Below are 15,411 nucleotides of genomic sequence, written 5' to 3'. Positions count from 1 at the left end.
CTAAAATGGAACTATTTCCTTAACTGCAACTTGACAAATTGATTCATTTGTGGCAGGAACACAAAAACAACAGTTTTTCTAGGCTGACTGTTTTCATTATTTTCCTTCTAGTGAACAATGACCTACTTCCCAATGTTGTAGTCCTTTATATGCAGCTTCACTATCAGTAATGTAACAGATAGTGGGATTTTAGCTACATTCTGCTCTGCTGTACAGATTAGTGTATATTTCCCCTTTGGCTTCGAAACCTAAGCATTGCCTTAGTATCAAACAAAAGATTTTTGTAATGGCATAAAGTGCATAGCTTGCAAAAATAAAGCAGAGAAGGAATAATTTGTCTTTCTACACTCCTGAAAATGCATTTCTTAAGTGTCAATATCCCTGCCCAATAAAAGTCGAAATACACAAGAGATATTTAATTTCCCTGCTAAGACTGAATCAGAGTAGGGATGTAAAACTTACACTTACAGAGTTAAGAAAATACACCTTACTTAGTGTAAAAACTCTTAAGCTTCATCCAGACATGATCCAAGACTCCACCTATGAAAAACTGCCAGGATACGCTTCATGTTCAGAATGGGGGGAGGGGTTATTTGCAAGGGTAGATGACACTGACTTCCTACATGTATTTGCAGAAAACCCCTTATTTCTACACCTCCTATGGTTCAGATATATAAAGATTAATGGAAAAGACTCAAATTGAAGCAAGGAACTGACACATTTGAAGCATGTGATCGGGTCAGGCAAGTTTATGGGACCTAGTAAGTAAAGTTTAGAGCTACTGTAAAAAGAAAAGTTAATGAACATTTTGTACACACGTTTCCATTCAGCCATCAATCAATCTCAAATTTCGTCTACTAGTAAAATATTATTATGATAAAACCCAAAACTAGTATAACAAATCAACTGGTTTCATGTTTTTCAAATACAAATTTGTCATCAAAACAAAATGGAAGCTAAGAATCAAGCCATTGTAATGCAAAGAATCACAGCCCAAATTCATTTCTGGATTACAAAATTTCAGAAATAAACCAGTGGAAATTACAAGGCTGTGTACTAAGTTGTAAAGCTAAAGCACTTTTTGCATACCAGTTAAGAGTAACCAAAACCCTAATAATAAACAGTGCTGTCCAAAAAACCTTCCATCCATCAAAAGTGCAACCATGCCCAACAGGAATCTTCAGCATGATAGAAGACTCCTGATTCAATTAAAGGTTGAGGCTGTTACTGGGACAAGAAGTGCGTGATTTGATTGGGTTAGTAAGAAAGTTTTATAGTACCAATCCTTTCCTTGCAGGTAAGAGTACAGAGGTAAAGCTTTGTCTGTGTTAGTTATATGTAAGATGAAGACAAATTATAAACAAACCACCAAGAAAGAAGAACAGAGAGAACCCCCTACCCAATCACATCGACCACTCCGTGGAGCTCAGAGTCAATCATCATGACAAAGGAAATGGGCTCCCACAGTCTATCGCTGGCTATGATCCTCACCTGCTCCAGACCATGCTTATCCAATGTGTACCTCAACAGCTTGGAAAAAAAAAAGGAGAGCAAAGAACAGAGAGAAGAAAAAAAATGTTTTTCAAATTGTCAAAACTTTATATTGGGAAAGGCAGCACCTTCTTCAGCACTAGCTGAAAAAACTACTATGCTTCAATTCATGTTTTTGCAACTTGGACAACTGTTACACCAAACAAAGCATACAAGACTGTTAAGCACAAAGTGACTTCAAAGGACACCTTCTTCTGCTACCATTCTGAATTCCAAAATTCATGATAAAAAGAAAAATTAAAAATGCTTTGTTTTTCTTACAGACACAGAAATACAAATAAAGACAAAGCATATCACATTTCATGCAAGATACTCTATTTGCCGATCATCCACTTAGATGTTACAGTGCTGACAGGCAAACTATAAGATGGGTATGAACTTTCTGAACCTGAGCATTTGAAGGACAGACACCTAAATACTATTATCTTTCACTAGGTCAGCAAGAACTCTCTATAGTAGTTAGTACCTTAAAGTCAGCATTGGTTGAGAAACATGGTGTTCTTGTTTTGTACTAACCTTAATTTCTTGATAGCCAACAAAACCAAAGTTTCCTGCACAGGAAAACTTAACGCTTCATTTTTTATGATCAGTGGTGGTGGGGAAGTTGGGGAAAAATCTGTATGACATTCAAGAAAAAACTCTGACAAAAAGAACTTCCCTTTTAAAGAACAACTAAAACTTGTCTGTGGTTCTAAAGGCACAAACAAAAACAAGTACTCCTGTCCTTGATTCTGCCAAGCTCTTAAAGAAACAAGAGCCATACAGAGTCAACGCATTCATTCTTCGAGCTGTATTGTCATGGAAGTCATGACATTTCTAAAACATTTCCTAATGCACCTGTTGAGCTGCAAGTCTTGCCTAACCTAAGAAAGTTTTTTTTAAGTTTATTTTAGACCTATGCTGACACTATAATCAGTATTTCTCAGGCAGCCACATTCAGGCGATCCATGTTTACAAACTCAACACATACGAAAGCTGTTTCTTTATAAAATCCCCTCTTAACTGACTTGCTATAACCCTTCAACCGTGCATTCACTTAAACGGTGATGAGCATATCATACTTCCTTACATACAGAGGATAAATGGTACATGAGTGACCATAAGAATGCTCTTATCACAGTAAGGTTAACAAAAGAGATAAACAAGTTAACAAATGTAACACAAGTGAGCAATTTGTATCTGCAAAGGTAATTTCCACTAGGAACATGTAATTTTGTAAAAACTATGTATAATTTTGAGAAACCAGAGTTTACAAAAAGAGCAAGAACAGCAGAGTAGATTGCCAAAAGCAAGTAAAAAAGTATATTATGGAACAAGAATGAAGATAAACAGTTGAGTTGACATTTGCTGAAAAACCAACAGAAAAAAATGACATAGGCTGTATTAGTTTACAAACTTTGGGTGCTTGCTTTTACTTCTAAGCTACTGTCAGTGCATGCATTGCTAATATTATCTGTTATCAGAAATTAAACAAGAAACAGAAACTTCTAGCTCTAGTACATGACCAGAAAAATCTCAGCTGCAGCCACAGAAAGACCCAGGATGATAAGTTCCACTCTGAAAGCTCAAGTTCACCCAAAGTGCAAACCAGTTGCAGACCAAGAATCCAATCCTAAGGTTTTTCTGACTTGAAACATGCACATGCAGATTAGTTAGAAGTGTCCTGTCATTTGCTAGTGCTAAGAAGCCTAAAACACAGCTCCTAAATGGACACGTGAAAGAAATGATAGAAGAGTGATAAGGTCAGCTTACACATGTACTAAACTGAAAGAAGAAAGACTAATCCATCACCACTGTACACAATGATGGAAAAAATGGAAACAGCTAGGAAGTATGAAATAAGAATATATGACTCTTGAAATGGAGAGGAAGACTTACAGATAGGAAGGAATGTTTAAAAGGCCTCCCTTCTCCCACACTTACCCGACTACCTCAATAGCCTCATTAAGATAGGGATCAACTATCATCTCTTTTGAGATGCTCCAATCTCCATCCGCAGCGATGATGCCAACGTTCCATAGACCCAGTCTGTCCAAAGAATGTCGAAGCACCTTAGTAACAGACAACACCACTTAAAGTACAGCCTTCATCAATGAGGCAACATGAAATTTAAGACTGAAAACAAGAACTTCGGAAGGAGTCAATGGAAGCCTCTATTTACAGACCAGGATGGATAAGAGAAGTTCTCACTTCTCAAACAAGAGTTATGGTGGCAACTAAGACAAAGTTAATGGTAAGTATTTTTAAAACTTAAGGGTTACCTCTGATATTGAGATGGTCCTTACACAAAAATGGGCTTCTCATCACTTGGAAAACTTTTGACACCACAATTGCACACATATACGTGGAGGGATAGAATGTAAGAAAATAAAGGTAGTGCAGAAGGTAATCTCACACCTCAAGAGTTGCAGCTGTACTAATCACCAAAGATTAGGAACAGGCATGCCCTTAATAGGCCACAGCTGTGTCCAATAAGAAGATGAGTGCTACAAAAGAGTGGGTTAGCTGGGTGAGGAGAGAGATGGAGTTTGTTGGCTGTGCTGTGAGGAGATACCCATGAGAAATTACCAAGAAGGTATGGAACTTTGCAATAAGATGACAACACATATACTCCACTTGGACACTCTCAATATACTGACTCCCTGGCATGTACATAATTCATTACACAACAGTAATGGATTTATCATCAAGACAGTCATGTTAAACTAATCTAAAAATCACAGCTGGCTAGAATGTGGAAGTGGACATACCTCCCCAGGTGATCAGAAGCAAAAGTTAACCTGATCCCCAAAAAAGTACATTGAAAAAACAGGGATTGAAGTTTTAAAATAGAAAAGACCTATCCATGCAGCTCTCTACAAGAACAGAAATCTCTGCCAAACACCTGTCCTGTTCAAGTGAAGAGCACCTAAACATTTTTTTCACTGCCCATTTTACTGAACAAAAAAAAAAATCCTTGATGTTTTAAGTGTTTAATATTTAAGTTTACCCACTACTTGGTTCTCATGTTTCACTAACTTCCAGGGAAAGTAATGAATAAACCTAGAATTGCATATTTACAACAAAACTGAGGGCAGCCAACTTTGAATTCAAACATCCCAGCAGAAAAGAATTCCTATTCTGTCTTTCCAGCTTCTCTTTACTATTCACTGTTAAAGATGATAAACAGCTCACATTTTTCTGTGGAAATTCTTAGGTAAAATATACCCACACAAAATATACTCAGCCTTAATAGTTAAGAATGAACCACACTTATAGAGGGCTGGTACTATCTGAAAAGTCAAACCAAAAATTTAAAAAAAAATATTAAAAAATACATGCTAACTCATATTTTCAGCAGCTTGCACATACAGCTGCATCTGAAAAAAATCCAGTCCACGGTCTAAAATGGTGTTTTTTTCAATGTTAGTTCTAAAAGAATGATGCACTGTGTGCATGCATGCATAAAAGATTTTGCAACTTGATTCAAAGATCAGTGGGCATAAACCCTCAAATTATTTCTTGTAATAGCCCTCTGGCAATGTGAAAAAGAAAAGGGAGAATTTCTCTTTTTCATGTAGTCAAGTGAGGACAGAAATAAAAGTCTAAATGTTGATGACAATCAAAGTCTAGATCTAAAATAATTAGGACTTACTAAGAAGAAAAAGCTTACTAAGAAGAAAAGTAGCAATGAAGTTCTATTCAGCTGTTTGAAACTTTTGAAACACAGTCTACCAAAAGAAAAATTCATAATACTAGAAGGTCCTTGAAATTTAAAGCATTCTAGCTACCTAGACACTCAGAAAAATTGCCTAACCACAGAGACAGCTCAGAAGAACAAAATGAATGATTTTAGAATTTCCATGCTGAAAGAGAAGTACCAAGGGCACAGAACTGCTTGCACCCAAAACACACTCCACATTTGCAGAACAGCTCCCTCACACACAGTATTCATATAACTGAAAGAACAGGGTTTTCTTGAACAAGAATTTAGAAGCATTAGTCTCCATTTCTTTCTTCTTTCTTTTTCTACTTATTAAGAAACATAACTAGTGCCTTTAGAGGATGAAGTATCTAGAATAACATTTTACAAGTAAAAACTTAGCCAGATAACTAAGAGCTTATCAGTGATGTATTTAACAGGAATTACAGAAAATGTTTGGTGTGGAGCAGTACATTTCAGTATATTGCCCTCTTGCAAAATGGCAGACAGCAAACAGAACTATAGCGCTGAGAAGTGGTGCTAAGTGACGCTGTAGGAGAATGAATGGTAAAACAGGTGTTCAATAAAAAGCCCCTTATCAATTAACATACAGTGGAAGGAAGGCCAAAACCTTTCAGTAAATACTTGGGTGACTTTACGGTCAAATTTTAAACTAAATATTCAGTTCTAGAAGCCAAATGCTCAGTCCCAATTCAACAGTATTCAAAAAGCTGTAAAGTAGGATGTTGGCCCTAGACTCAACAGTTTGTTCTCCATATTCTTTCTCCCGACATGAGCAAGCCAAGACAAGCAGACAAGAAAGCATCAAGGTGACATGACACAGATTTGAGATTGCTCAGCCTGAAGAGAAGGTTTTGGGGTGACCTAATTGCTGCCTTCCAGTACCTTGAGAGCCCACAAGAAAATACAGAGAGGGACATTTTACAAAAGCATGTAGTGACAGGACAAGAGCGAATGGATGGCCCCATCCCTGGAATTGTTCAAGGCTAGGCTGGATGAGGTTTTGAGCAATGTGGTCTAGTGGAAGGTGTCTCTGAACATTGAACATGGTAGGATTGGAACTGGATGATCTTTAAGGTCCCTTGCAACTCAACCCATTCTATGATTCTCTGAGTTTTGTTTGCATTTAAGAAGAGATAATGCCACTGTGTCTTAGCCTCAAGCAAGAACAAGGAAAGGAATAAAGGAGGAGCTTGTGCTTAAGATCTCACCACAAGACAATGCAACAAACAGAAAAGAGATTTCAAACCAGGGCAGGTGGCACTGCAGGAGCATTCAGTAGTGAGAATATTACAGCTATCCTAAGGTTGGTTATGTGAAATACCGTGTTCTTCCAACTTTTTAGAACAAAAGTTACTGAATTTTGCAAAGTTAAAAACACAAAGCATTTACTGTGATTTAATAGCAATATTTAAGGGTACTGTAATCACAGAACTTAGTTACAGAATTGTAAGCAATTCTAGATCTTGTACTTCTAGCTATATCCAAGCTGGTATAAAGATGATTTAAGTTTGTATGATCGTAGCATCAACTGAAGCTTCTATAAAAATTTAGAAGCATTCAGCATACACTGACATGCCCAAAGTTCAAAGTAACAGTTTCAGACAGACAAAATAATCTGATATCTGAACATGTAATCTTTCCATGCATGCAACTACAAGAAACACAACTACAAGTTCAGTAAGTGACATAGTTGCAGAATTAAGGTCCCTTTCCTACACAAATTCAGAAAGCTTATTGTTTGTGTACGGTACGACAAGCACTTTACAGAAATAAAGAAAAGAATACATACCTTAATGTATTTGCTACTAAATGCCCTTTCATTCCATATCTATAAAGAGAAAGTAAAATCCATTTAGAAAAATCAGGATACGTCAATGGAGAATTAAACGATTTTATTTATATATAGGTAAGATTATAGAGTCCATTAATCAGCTCCATGGTTTCCGTGTGCTAGAGGGAAGTGCTGGTTGATTTTGTTATCGGCTTTTCTGGGGAAAATTCAGTATGAAAGTTCATAGTGGGCACTTGTTTATCTTTCTCTAAGGTCTGCTGATTGCCTTCTCGCTGACAAGTATGCTAGAGCTGCTTGAGCTCTACAATGGCAGCAGTGTTACATTACCAATGGCTCTACAGTTTGCTAGGAATCATTGAGAAACACGTTGTGGCTTCAAGGTGTGGCCTAATGAATGGGCCCCTGTTGCAATACATGGTTATAGGAGAGCCAGAATAACTAACATATTGAACAAAATCTATGAAGCTTACTGTTCTTTCTAATTTACACAGGACTACATCCAAGCTTGAACACAAAAGCATATTTTAAGTAAACAGACACAGAATGAGCTAATTTCTAAATTTTCCATCTTTTATGGAAGGAGAGTTTAAGCTAAACACAGCTCAAAATTCAAAAGCAGGAGCACTGATCTTCCATAAAACACATAGGTAGAAACCTTTTTTCTTTCTTTTCTAACTGCAACATGAACACTGTGACTCACATTCACCAGTAAAGGTTTAGCTTATGAGTAAAAACAATTTATTTTTATATTTCTACATCTTCCTATAAATGCTAACATGAAACTTCAGGAATGAGCCAATCAAGACATTAATTAGCGCAAGGCTCATCTCATCATAAAGCAAATAGTGATACAGAACATGTATTTACAGCAAAAAGAGTGGTAAAGACTAACCATGTACAACCATAATAGCATCGAAATTGTTTTGATAGTTTCTGAGCCTTCACAGACTTCTCATTGTTTCCCTGCATTTCAGATTATACCCACAAAGAAATTAGACAATATGTAATATCATCACATCGCCTGGATAAGCAGAAATTACCTTTTCTTAGAAGGACAGAATTTAGAAAGCTAATTAATGTGAAGTAACAACACTGAAGTCAATATTACTCAAATACATGAAGTAAGCAGAACTTACTTTCTACTCCAAGAACACAGGGTAGAGAAAAATGTAACAGCAATTGTTCTTCCTCTCCTCACAACTGAATTGCTGAATTATCACTATGTTACCCACAGTGCAAGACTGATCCAACTGAAATAAGCCAGCAACATCAAGGGGGATGCATTCCCCAGGAGATACAGGAGAGATCCTGACCATCCCACATTGCGGCAGAAACATCTGACTTCTAAGAGATGGGAACCACAGTTTTAGAAGCTTAGTTCTGGACTGCTGAAATGATTTTCAGCTTTTCTGCAGTTAAACTTCTCATATCAAAACATTTAAGACTCCAAAATAAGTGTTCAGTAAGTATAGGTTTTATTTTAGAGGACTCCTAGACACACTTTCTTGCTCAAATAGTGAACTTGAAGAGTTTTTTCAGATTGTCTGCTTCTCTCTCTCATCTCCAATTTATGACATTTTTTCTCAGACATTCATTCACTACTTCCCTATATTGCACTATAGGACAACACAATAGTTGTACTGTAAAACATGAACTTTTATCTACTATAAATCATTCAGGTAAAAATGCAAAAAGTTGTAGAGGTCTGCTCCTCTGCAAAATAACAACCATACTTTATGCTAAGTCATGTTAGCTGACTTTCAAACTGTGTTAACTGATGCTTTTGTTATGTGGTAACTGCTGAAAGGCAAGCAAAACAAACAAGGCAGAAAAGGAAAAAGAACTCTCAAATTATTTGCCTACTGTTTTAGAACTGTGAAGGTAGGAACCACTTGACACTTTTTCTGCTTTAACAGCCATCATTTCAGGAGAACTGCAGACTAACACTACTGCCTTTCCCCTGGTAACAGTACAAGCCAAAACTGCAATTATGAAAAAAAAATTCTCTTGCCATCCTCCTCCTCCAGTCATTCACAATGAGAGGCAAAACCAAGATTTTAGGAGTGAAGATAGATAAAATATACATAAAATACAGAGGAGATTTTGCTTTACTGACCCCAACATAATCAATGTCCAAATCATGATACTGTTTTGCTCCTAATATCCAAGAAACAATATAGTAAGCAGTGATATCTGGATAGTCATAGGGCCAATTTTCACCCTTCCCTATCCATCCTGGAAATGCCCAAGGTAACCCTGGAAAGAGAGAAGAAAAACAAACGAATACGGTAAGTGGTGGGATTACATTACTCAATAAGCTTAAAGAGCAAGCTGTAATTTGCTCTACCTGAAATGAAGGAACAAATATGCACTTGAAACTGGCTTGGTTCCAGCGAAGACAATGAAATGTAACTTCTCCAACTGCAGAGCATGGTCTAATACAAACTATGATCAAGCAATTAATAGCTGCTTTTTTTAACGAGCTAGGAAGCATTCATTACTAGAGAACAACTGACTACATATAATTTGTCAATTTTATGGTACTAGCTCTAACTGGTTTAAAAATCCAAAGATTTTAGGATAAATAATTACAAAGCTAAAGCAAAGGGTCAATACAGAACATGAAAAATTGTTTATCTCATGAACATGAATTTAAGAAGACATGATGATCTGATCATAACAGAAGGAGGAAGATTAGGATAATGAAAAAGCATTTCCAAGTCTCAGCTGTTCAGTGGATCTTGTAGTAAATAAGAAAAAACAAATTAATCTAACCAGATGATGCTAAGCATCCAGCCAACTTGTATAAGATACCATAGGCTAATTTAAAAGCAAACCTTCCTTCCTTTATTGAGAGTTTGATGTGAGGGAAGAGGGATATTATTAATAATTACAATTAGTCATAAATAGTTGGCTAACAGAACCTGACTGGCAAATCCTGCACCAAGCCTTGCTTTATGGCTGGATATGGTAAAGCCCCCTGGAAGCTGAGGGAATCAGATACCTTTTAACCAACAGACTTCTTACCTTGTTTCATTTGAAATACATTTGTGTTTCCAAAATACAAAAATACAGCCTAGGGTTCCACATTTGTATTGTCACAACACACACGTAACTCACAATCAAAACAGGAAGAGAGGAAACTCGTCTTACAACTCAACTACACATGTAGGACAAATCAGAAGACCAGAATCACTACAGTGAAGAAGAGGTGTGTGATTGGATTGTAATAAGAGCATTTAATCAAATGCAGTGTGTAAGATTTGCATATTTATGCTTGCAGTAACTTAACTTTATCCCTCCCCATTTTTTTACTCTATTATTCAGAAATTCATCTCTCATGATAAATCAATCATGTTCATTGCTGCAATACACTAAAAGCATTAGTTACTTAATACAAGCAAATTATGAGAGATTTGTTATCTTATGCTTCTTGTCAGGATGTTGTGCTGCAGTAACAAGGTAAAATACAGCAAGCATCAAGAAAAGGTTAACAAATACTAGAGATTCTACTTTGTCTACTGCAACATCTAAACATCTCTCCATTAAAATGTTAACTAAGGGTCAGATATGTAATTTAGTCAGGGGAATAAAAAGACATTTAAATGCAAAAGCTCAAAGCAATTTACCAATCAGTTTAATTTTGGGGTTCCTCTTTTTAGCTTCTTTCATCAGCCACCATTCATAGCCCCGGAAGTAGTTCTCATCATTTTCATAGTGCATATGGGAGGGTTCAGTACCATCTAGGAAGGAAAGAGACAGGCAGCTCACAATTATCTTCTGTGTCATAAGTTGTTACACATCATAAAGTCTGCTGCACTGCTCATTAACATAGTGTACAAGCACGTATCTCCAACATGGTCCACAAGTTCCTTGGTATGTATTTTAAAGCCAAAGAAATAGTGGGAGGTAAATGCAAGATTTTCTACCCTTTGTTCTTAGCATCTTAACTTAGCATAATTTTAATATTTTTATTTTGAAGGGTGTTTGCCTGCTCTTAACATCAGATGTAGCTAACTATTAGGCATTTTCTATCCCTAGCTATGATAACACTAAATTGGTATTTGCTATTGTCTCATATCTTGATACTGACAACCACATGGAATGTTACAGCATTAAGAGTAAAAAAAATCATTATATAAGCAAGTTATCTCTAAACCAAAAAACAAACAAAAGAAGGTTATATAGTTTGTTTCTTCTGCACAAGGCCAGGGAGAGAAAAGAAAAGAACTACCATGATTTTTTTCAATTACAGGAAAGAGGCTGTGGGTTTTTTATTTTTACAGCAAAATATCTCGTTTATAATTTTCATGGTGTTCTGTGACTACAGGAAAAGGTTTTGGAATTTAATGCTATGTGCTGAATTTCCTCAGGCAAAGGTAAACAATCTAGAAATGCGCAAAAGAATCAGTGTTGCATGGAAAATCACTACACACAAAAGTCAAGTAACAACTTGTATACGTGATTGCAACAATTATGCAACTGATGTTAAATTGTACGCAGAGACCTTTTCTGATGAAACTTTGTTTTAAATGAAGCCTGCTGAAACAGCACATTTCATCACAGAAAATAGGATAGATTTTTTTGCCTTACTAACACTTGGCTATATGTAAGTTTGTCAGGGACATAGAACAATTACATTCCAAATTTAGGCTTCATATCACATTTCAAATTAACTCCTGATCATACCTCTCAGGCCAGGAGAAGAGCTGCAGTCTTGTGCACTGATATATATGCATCTTATTGTTCTTCTTTTCAAAACCAGACCATCACACAAGCATGTGACAGTCTCCTGAGCCAGCAGTAAGAGTGTTTGAAGAGAAGGTCTGTGCATGCCTCAAGACAATTCCATTCCCCCCACCCAGCAATTCATGGCCAAGCTCTTAAACCTAGCATAGTACCTTTCAGCATGTTAATTTTTGTGAAGTAAACACAAGAATGAAAAACAGTATCTAACTATACAAAAGACAGACATTACAGGGGAAAAAATGTGTATATATACAAATATATATATATATATACACATATATACATACAAGTATATATACACAACATATATATAAATATATATATAAAACACCAGAAAATCAAATTCTATGGTATTTATTAACTGTGTGCAATGTGGCCAGATTTAAGAAAAATACCAAAAAATATCAAAAAACAAGATACAAGCTGTAGTCTCTGCTTCTCAGCTTTTTGTCATAACCAGTTAATAAATAGTTCCTCCTGTATGTAAATGTAGTAGATAAGCTAGGCAAATTACATCAAGACATTTTCATTTGCAATTCTTCCCAGGAAGAAAAAAAATCCTGCCTAGTGGAATTGGCTATTCCAGCCAATGCCGTTCTAGTGAAACATTGCAGCTCATTAAACCAAAGAAATGTAACTGTTTCTGATCAGATGCCTTTGTATTTCATGCTTTTAAGATATAAACTATCTGGTATTGCAAAACATTTGCATGAGAAATGCTCTGCAACTCAGAAACCTACTATGGGGGGAAAAAACAGAACTCATTTGCTCTAGAATGCAACCTATTAACCATATGATAGTGAGAACTGCTTCCAGAATGTAGGCGTAAATCTCTCTTGTAAAAGCCATTATGGATTATTGCAGCTCAGTTCAGCTACCTCCATGCCTCAGCTCCCTGTGCAGCACACTTTACTTACAGCATCACTGCAAGGAGAAGTTAAATGTTGCTCATGCCAAATCCATACCTGTTGACTGTGCATCACCTCCAATCTCTACCTTGAGAATATGTAAAGAAGCACCAAAATTTGGCTGTGGAAAAAAGAGACAGAAAAACAGACAGAATCCTGCTGTTAACAAGAAGAATGAGATAAGTCAGTATACAATTTTGAGCATGCTGAAATTTTTTTTACCTTTTTAAACACCCATTATAAATGTAATGAGAGATTATATAAACTTCTGCTTTTCAAAAGAAAATCCACCAGGATAAATAGCACACTGATCTTTAACCAGTTCCATTGACTTTTGCACCATTAACAACACTTCTCCACAACCATGCAGATTTTAAATAGGTTATGCTCAAGAAAATACCAAAGCACTACTAAAGAAGAACACAGAATATATGAGGAACACAGTAGTATTTTAATGTTATTAGAAGCCAAACTTGTTTTCTTTTTAAATCAAATTATTGAAGTCAGTATTTTTTATTCTTGTTTGTAAAGTGTTACACTGCTTATGTGAAAGAGCATACAGGTCAGGAATAATCTGGAAACTACAGACAGATAGGCAAGAGAAGAAAAAACCCACCACACTGGAAAACAATTGGCTAGTCCACCATCCCCCTCCCCTGGCTGCTGGAGCCATATATAAAATACAAGCTCATACAGGTGATTCTACTGCCAATATGTACTTCCAGCCATTAGTGGCTTAAGAGTTGCTCAAGCCAGAAGTTACAATTAATCATTATTTTAACAACCACTAATAAGCTGGCCTCCTCCATGGAATGACCCAACTATAATTTTGGTATCTAAAAAATTGTTTTAAGACATAAGAATGCAATTTGATTTTTAAAAAATGCTGCATACATGACATGGCTTTTGGCTTACAAGTCTGGGATTTTTGTTTGCTTTTAACAGCAAAGTAAATATTCCAAATTTACCATTTCTCTTTTTGACATTTTTTTGTTTTAAACTTCTAACACATTCATTCTCCCATTCATGAAAGTTGACTGACACTAAAAGACAAGGAGAATGAGGCAAGGTACACCACTCCCAAACAAGACAGTTTAAGAGGTTTTGGTAAGAGTATGTCAAAAGTTCTTTGAAAATCATGATGTGTCTAGATTTTCTGTTACCACATGCCTAATCAGAACATTCATATTAATAACACACAGCTTTAGTCTCAAAAAAAACCATCAGCTTTGATTCCCCAGGCACATATTACACCTTACTCTATCCCCAAAAATTAATTCTTTAAACTGCATGGTAAATTATTCCCCTCCAGCCATCTGGATTGCATTACTTGAAAGTGACATGACATCCTCTTCCAGCAGAGTAATTTACAGTGCCAAAAGCAAAACAAGCTATTAATGTCCAGTGCAATGATCTTACCATATATTAAGTTGGGTAACTCTGCAGGTTACACTTGTTAACTAACACAGCTTACAAACCAATGAACTTCCTACACCTTCGAGAGTCACTTCAGTTGTACTTGAGACTGGTTTAGAATAGATATGCTGTTACAAACCTGCAGTCTGCACAGTCATTTTTATGGTATGTTAATCTATCTGTACTCCAAAAAAATCCAAACTGTCTCTAAGACCCCCTTTCTTCAATCACTATGAACAGCTAAACACCCCATTTTAGCCACAGAAACAACTTATGATTTAGCCCCCACAGAGGATCAAATATATAAACACATTTTTGAAAACATATTTTCAAAACACATTGTGAAAACACAAAAGGAATTTTCACAACAATATGAAGAAACAGTCTCCTGAACAAAAACACCACCTAAAATTTAAGGTTCTGATAACAATCAGCACTAAAATAGACACTTTACAACATGGGATTTTGTCTAATTTCAAGTAGCATAGAATATACTATAGGAGTTCCCATATTACACAGTAAGAAATTCTGCATGAAATCAAACATTATTGCAGCAGTGAAGCCAGCTTTACCTTGAACAGGTAATCTAAAATCTCGGAGCGGTAAGGTTCTTGGTAGTTCACCAGGAGTCTTGATGTGGCCTAAAATGGAAAGAAAACATGGAAATGTGACACACAACTTTCAAATGTTTAACTATATCCCAGCTTTTCAGTCTATGCTTTTCACAGAGCTAATAAACCTACAAAAATAATTATAGCATCAGGAACTCAGCTAAGCCCTTCGTAATTTGTTTCTAAACCTTCAGCTGTGCCTTTCTGGTTTCACAGGTTGCAACTGCCTTGTACTCCAGTTACCTGGAATTTACTGAAAACAGAGTCCAAAGAGCAGAGAAACAAAGAGATCACACGGCTTTATGACAAGCAAAAGGCAGCTCCCTCCCAGCAGTACTACTCCTGCTCTACTCAGCTCTCCCGGCTGTGGCTCACCATATGCCAAAGCAAGGGGAGCTCACAGGGCACACAGGTGGGAAGCCAAAGAAAGCATCTCAGCAGGTCGAAGAGGGGATAAAAGCTCCGGGAATCTCACAGCTCTGCTGTCTGGACCACATGAAAAACGACGGACGGCTGTGTCTCGTCCAGCATTTTAAAATGCAGGGACTACTAAGACCCTCTACATAAAAGCCCAGCCCGGCTTAGCTCTCATTCACCAGCACCCAGGACACGGCTGGCCCTGAGCACTCCGAAAAGCCACGGGGCAGGTGGCCGGAGGGCGAAGCGGAGCCCGGCTCC

The 15,411-nt window shown here is 36.7% G+C and overlaps 1 protein-coding gene across 1 annotated transcript in view; it reads right to left on the bottom strand.

Moving 5' to 3' along the window:
- Positions 1–15,411, bottom strand: part of GALC (galactosylceramidase) — a 32,953-nt gene that overhangs the window by 15,875 nt on the left and 1,667 nt on the right. The window contains exons 4-9 of the mRNA XM_014310523.2: positions 14,695–14,763; positions 12,764–12,827; positions 10,679–10,792; positions 9,166–9,305; positions 7,047–7,085; positions 3,475–3,602 (exon numbers count right to left, since the gene is read on the bottom strand). Coding sequence (XP_014165998.1) covers positions 3,475–3,602; positions 7,047–7,085; positions 9,166–9,305; positions 10,679–10,792; positions 12,764–12,827; positions 14,695–14,763 — 554 coding nt within the window. The remainder of the gene's footprint in view (positions 1–3,474; positions 3,603–7,046; positions 7,086–9,165; positions 9,306–10,678; positions 10,793–12,763; positions 12,828–14,694; positions 14,764–15,411) is intronic.

Source organism: Geospiza fortis, unplaced genomic scaffold (assembly GCF_000277835.1).
Source record: "Geospiza fortis unplaced genomic scaffold, GeoFor_1.0 scaffold54, whole genome shotgun sequence".
Lineage (NCBI taxonomy): Eukaryota > Metazoa > Chordata > Aves > Passeriformes > Thraupidae > Geospiza > Geospiza fortis.
This window is presented reverse-complemented; position numbering and strand designations above follow the sequence as displayed.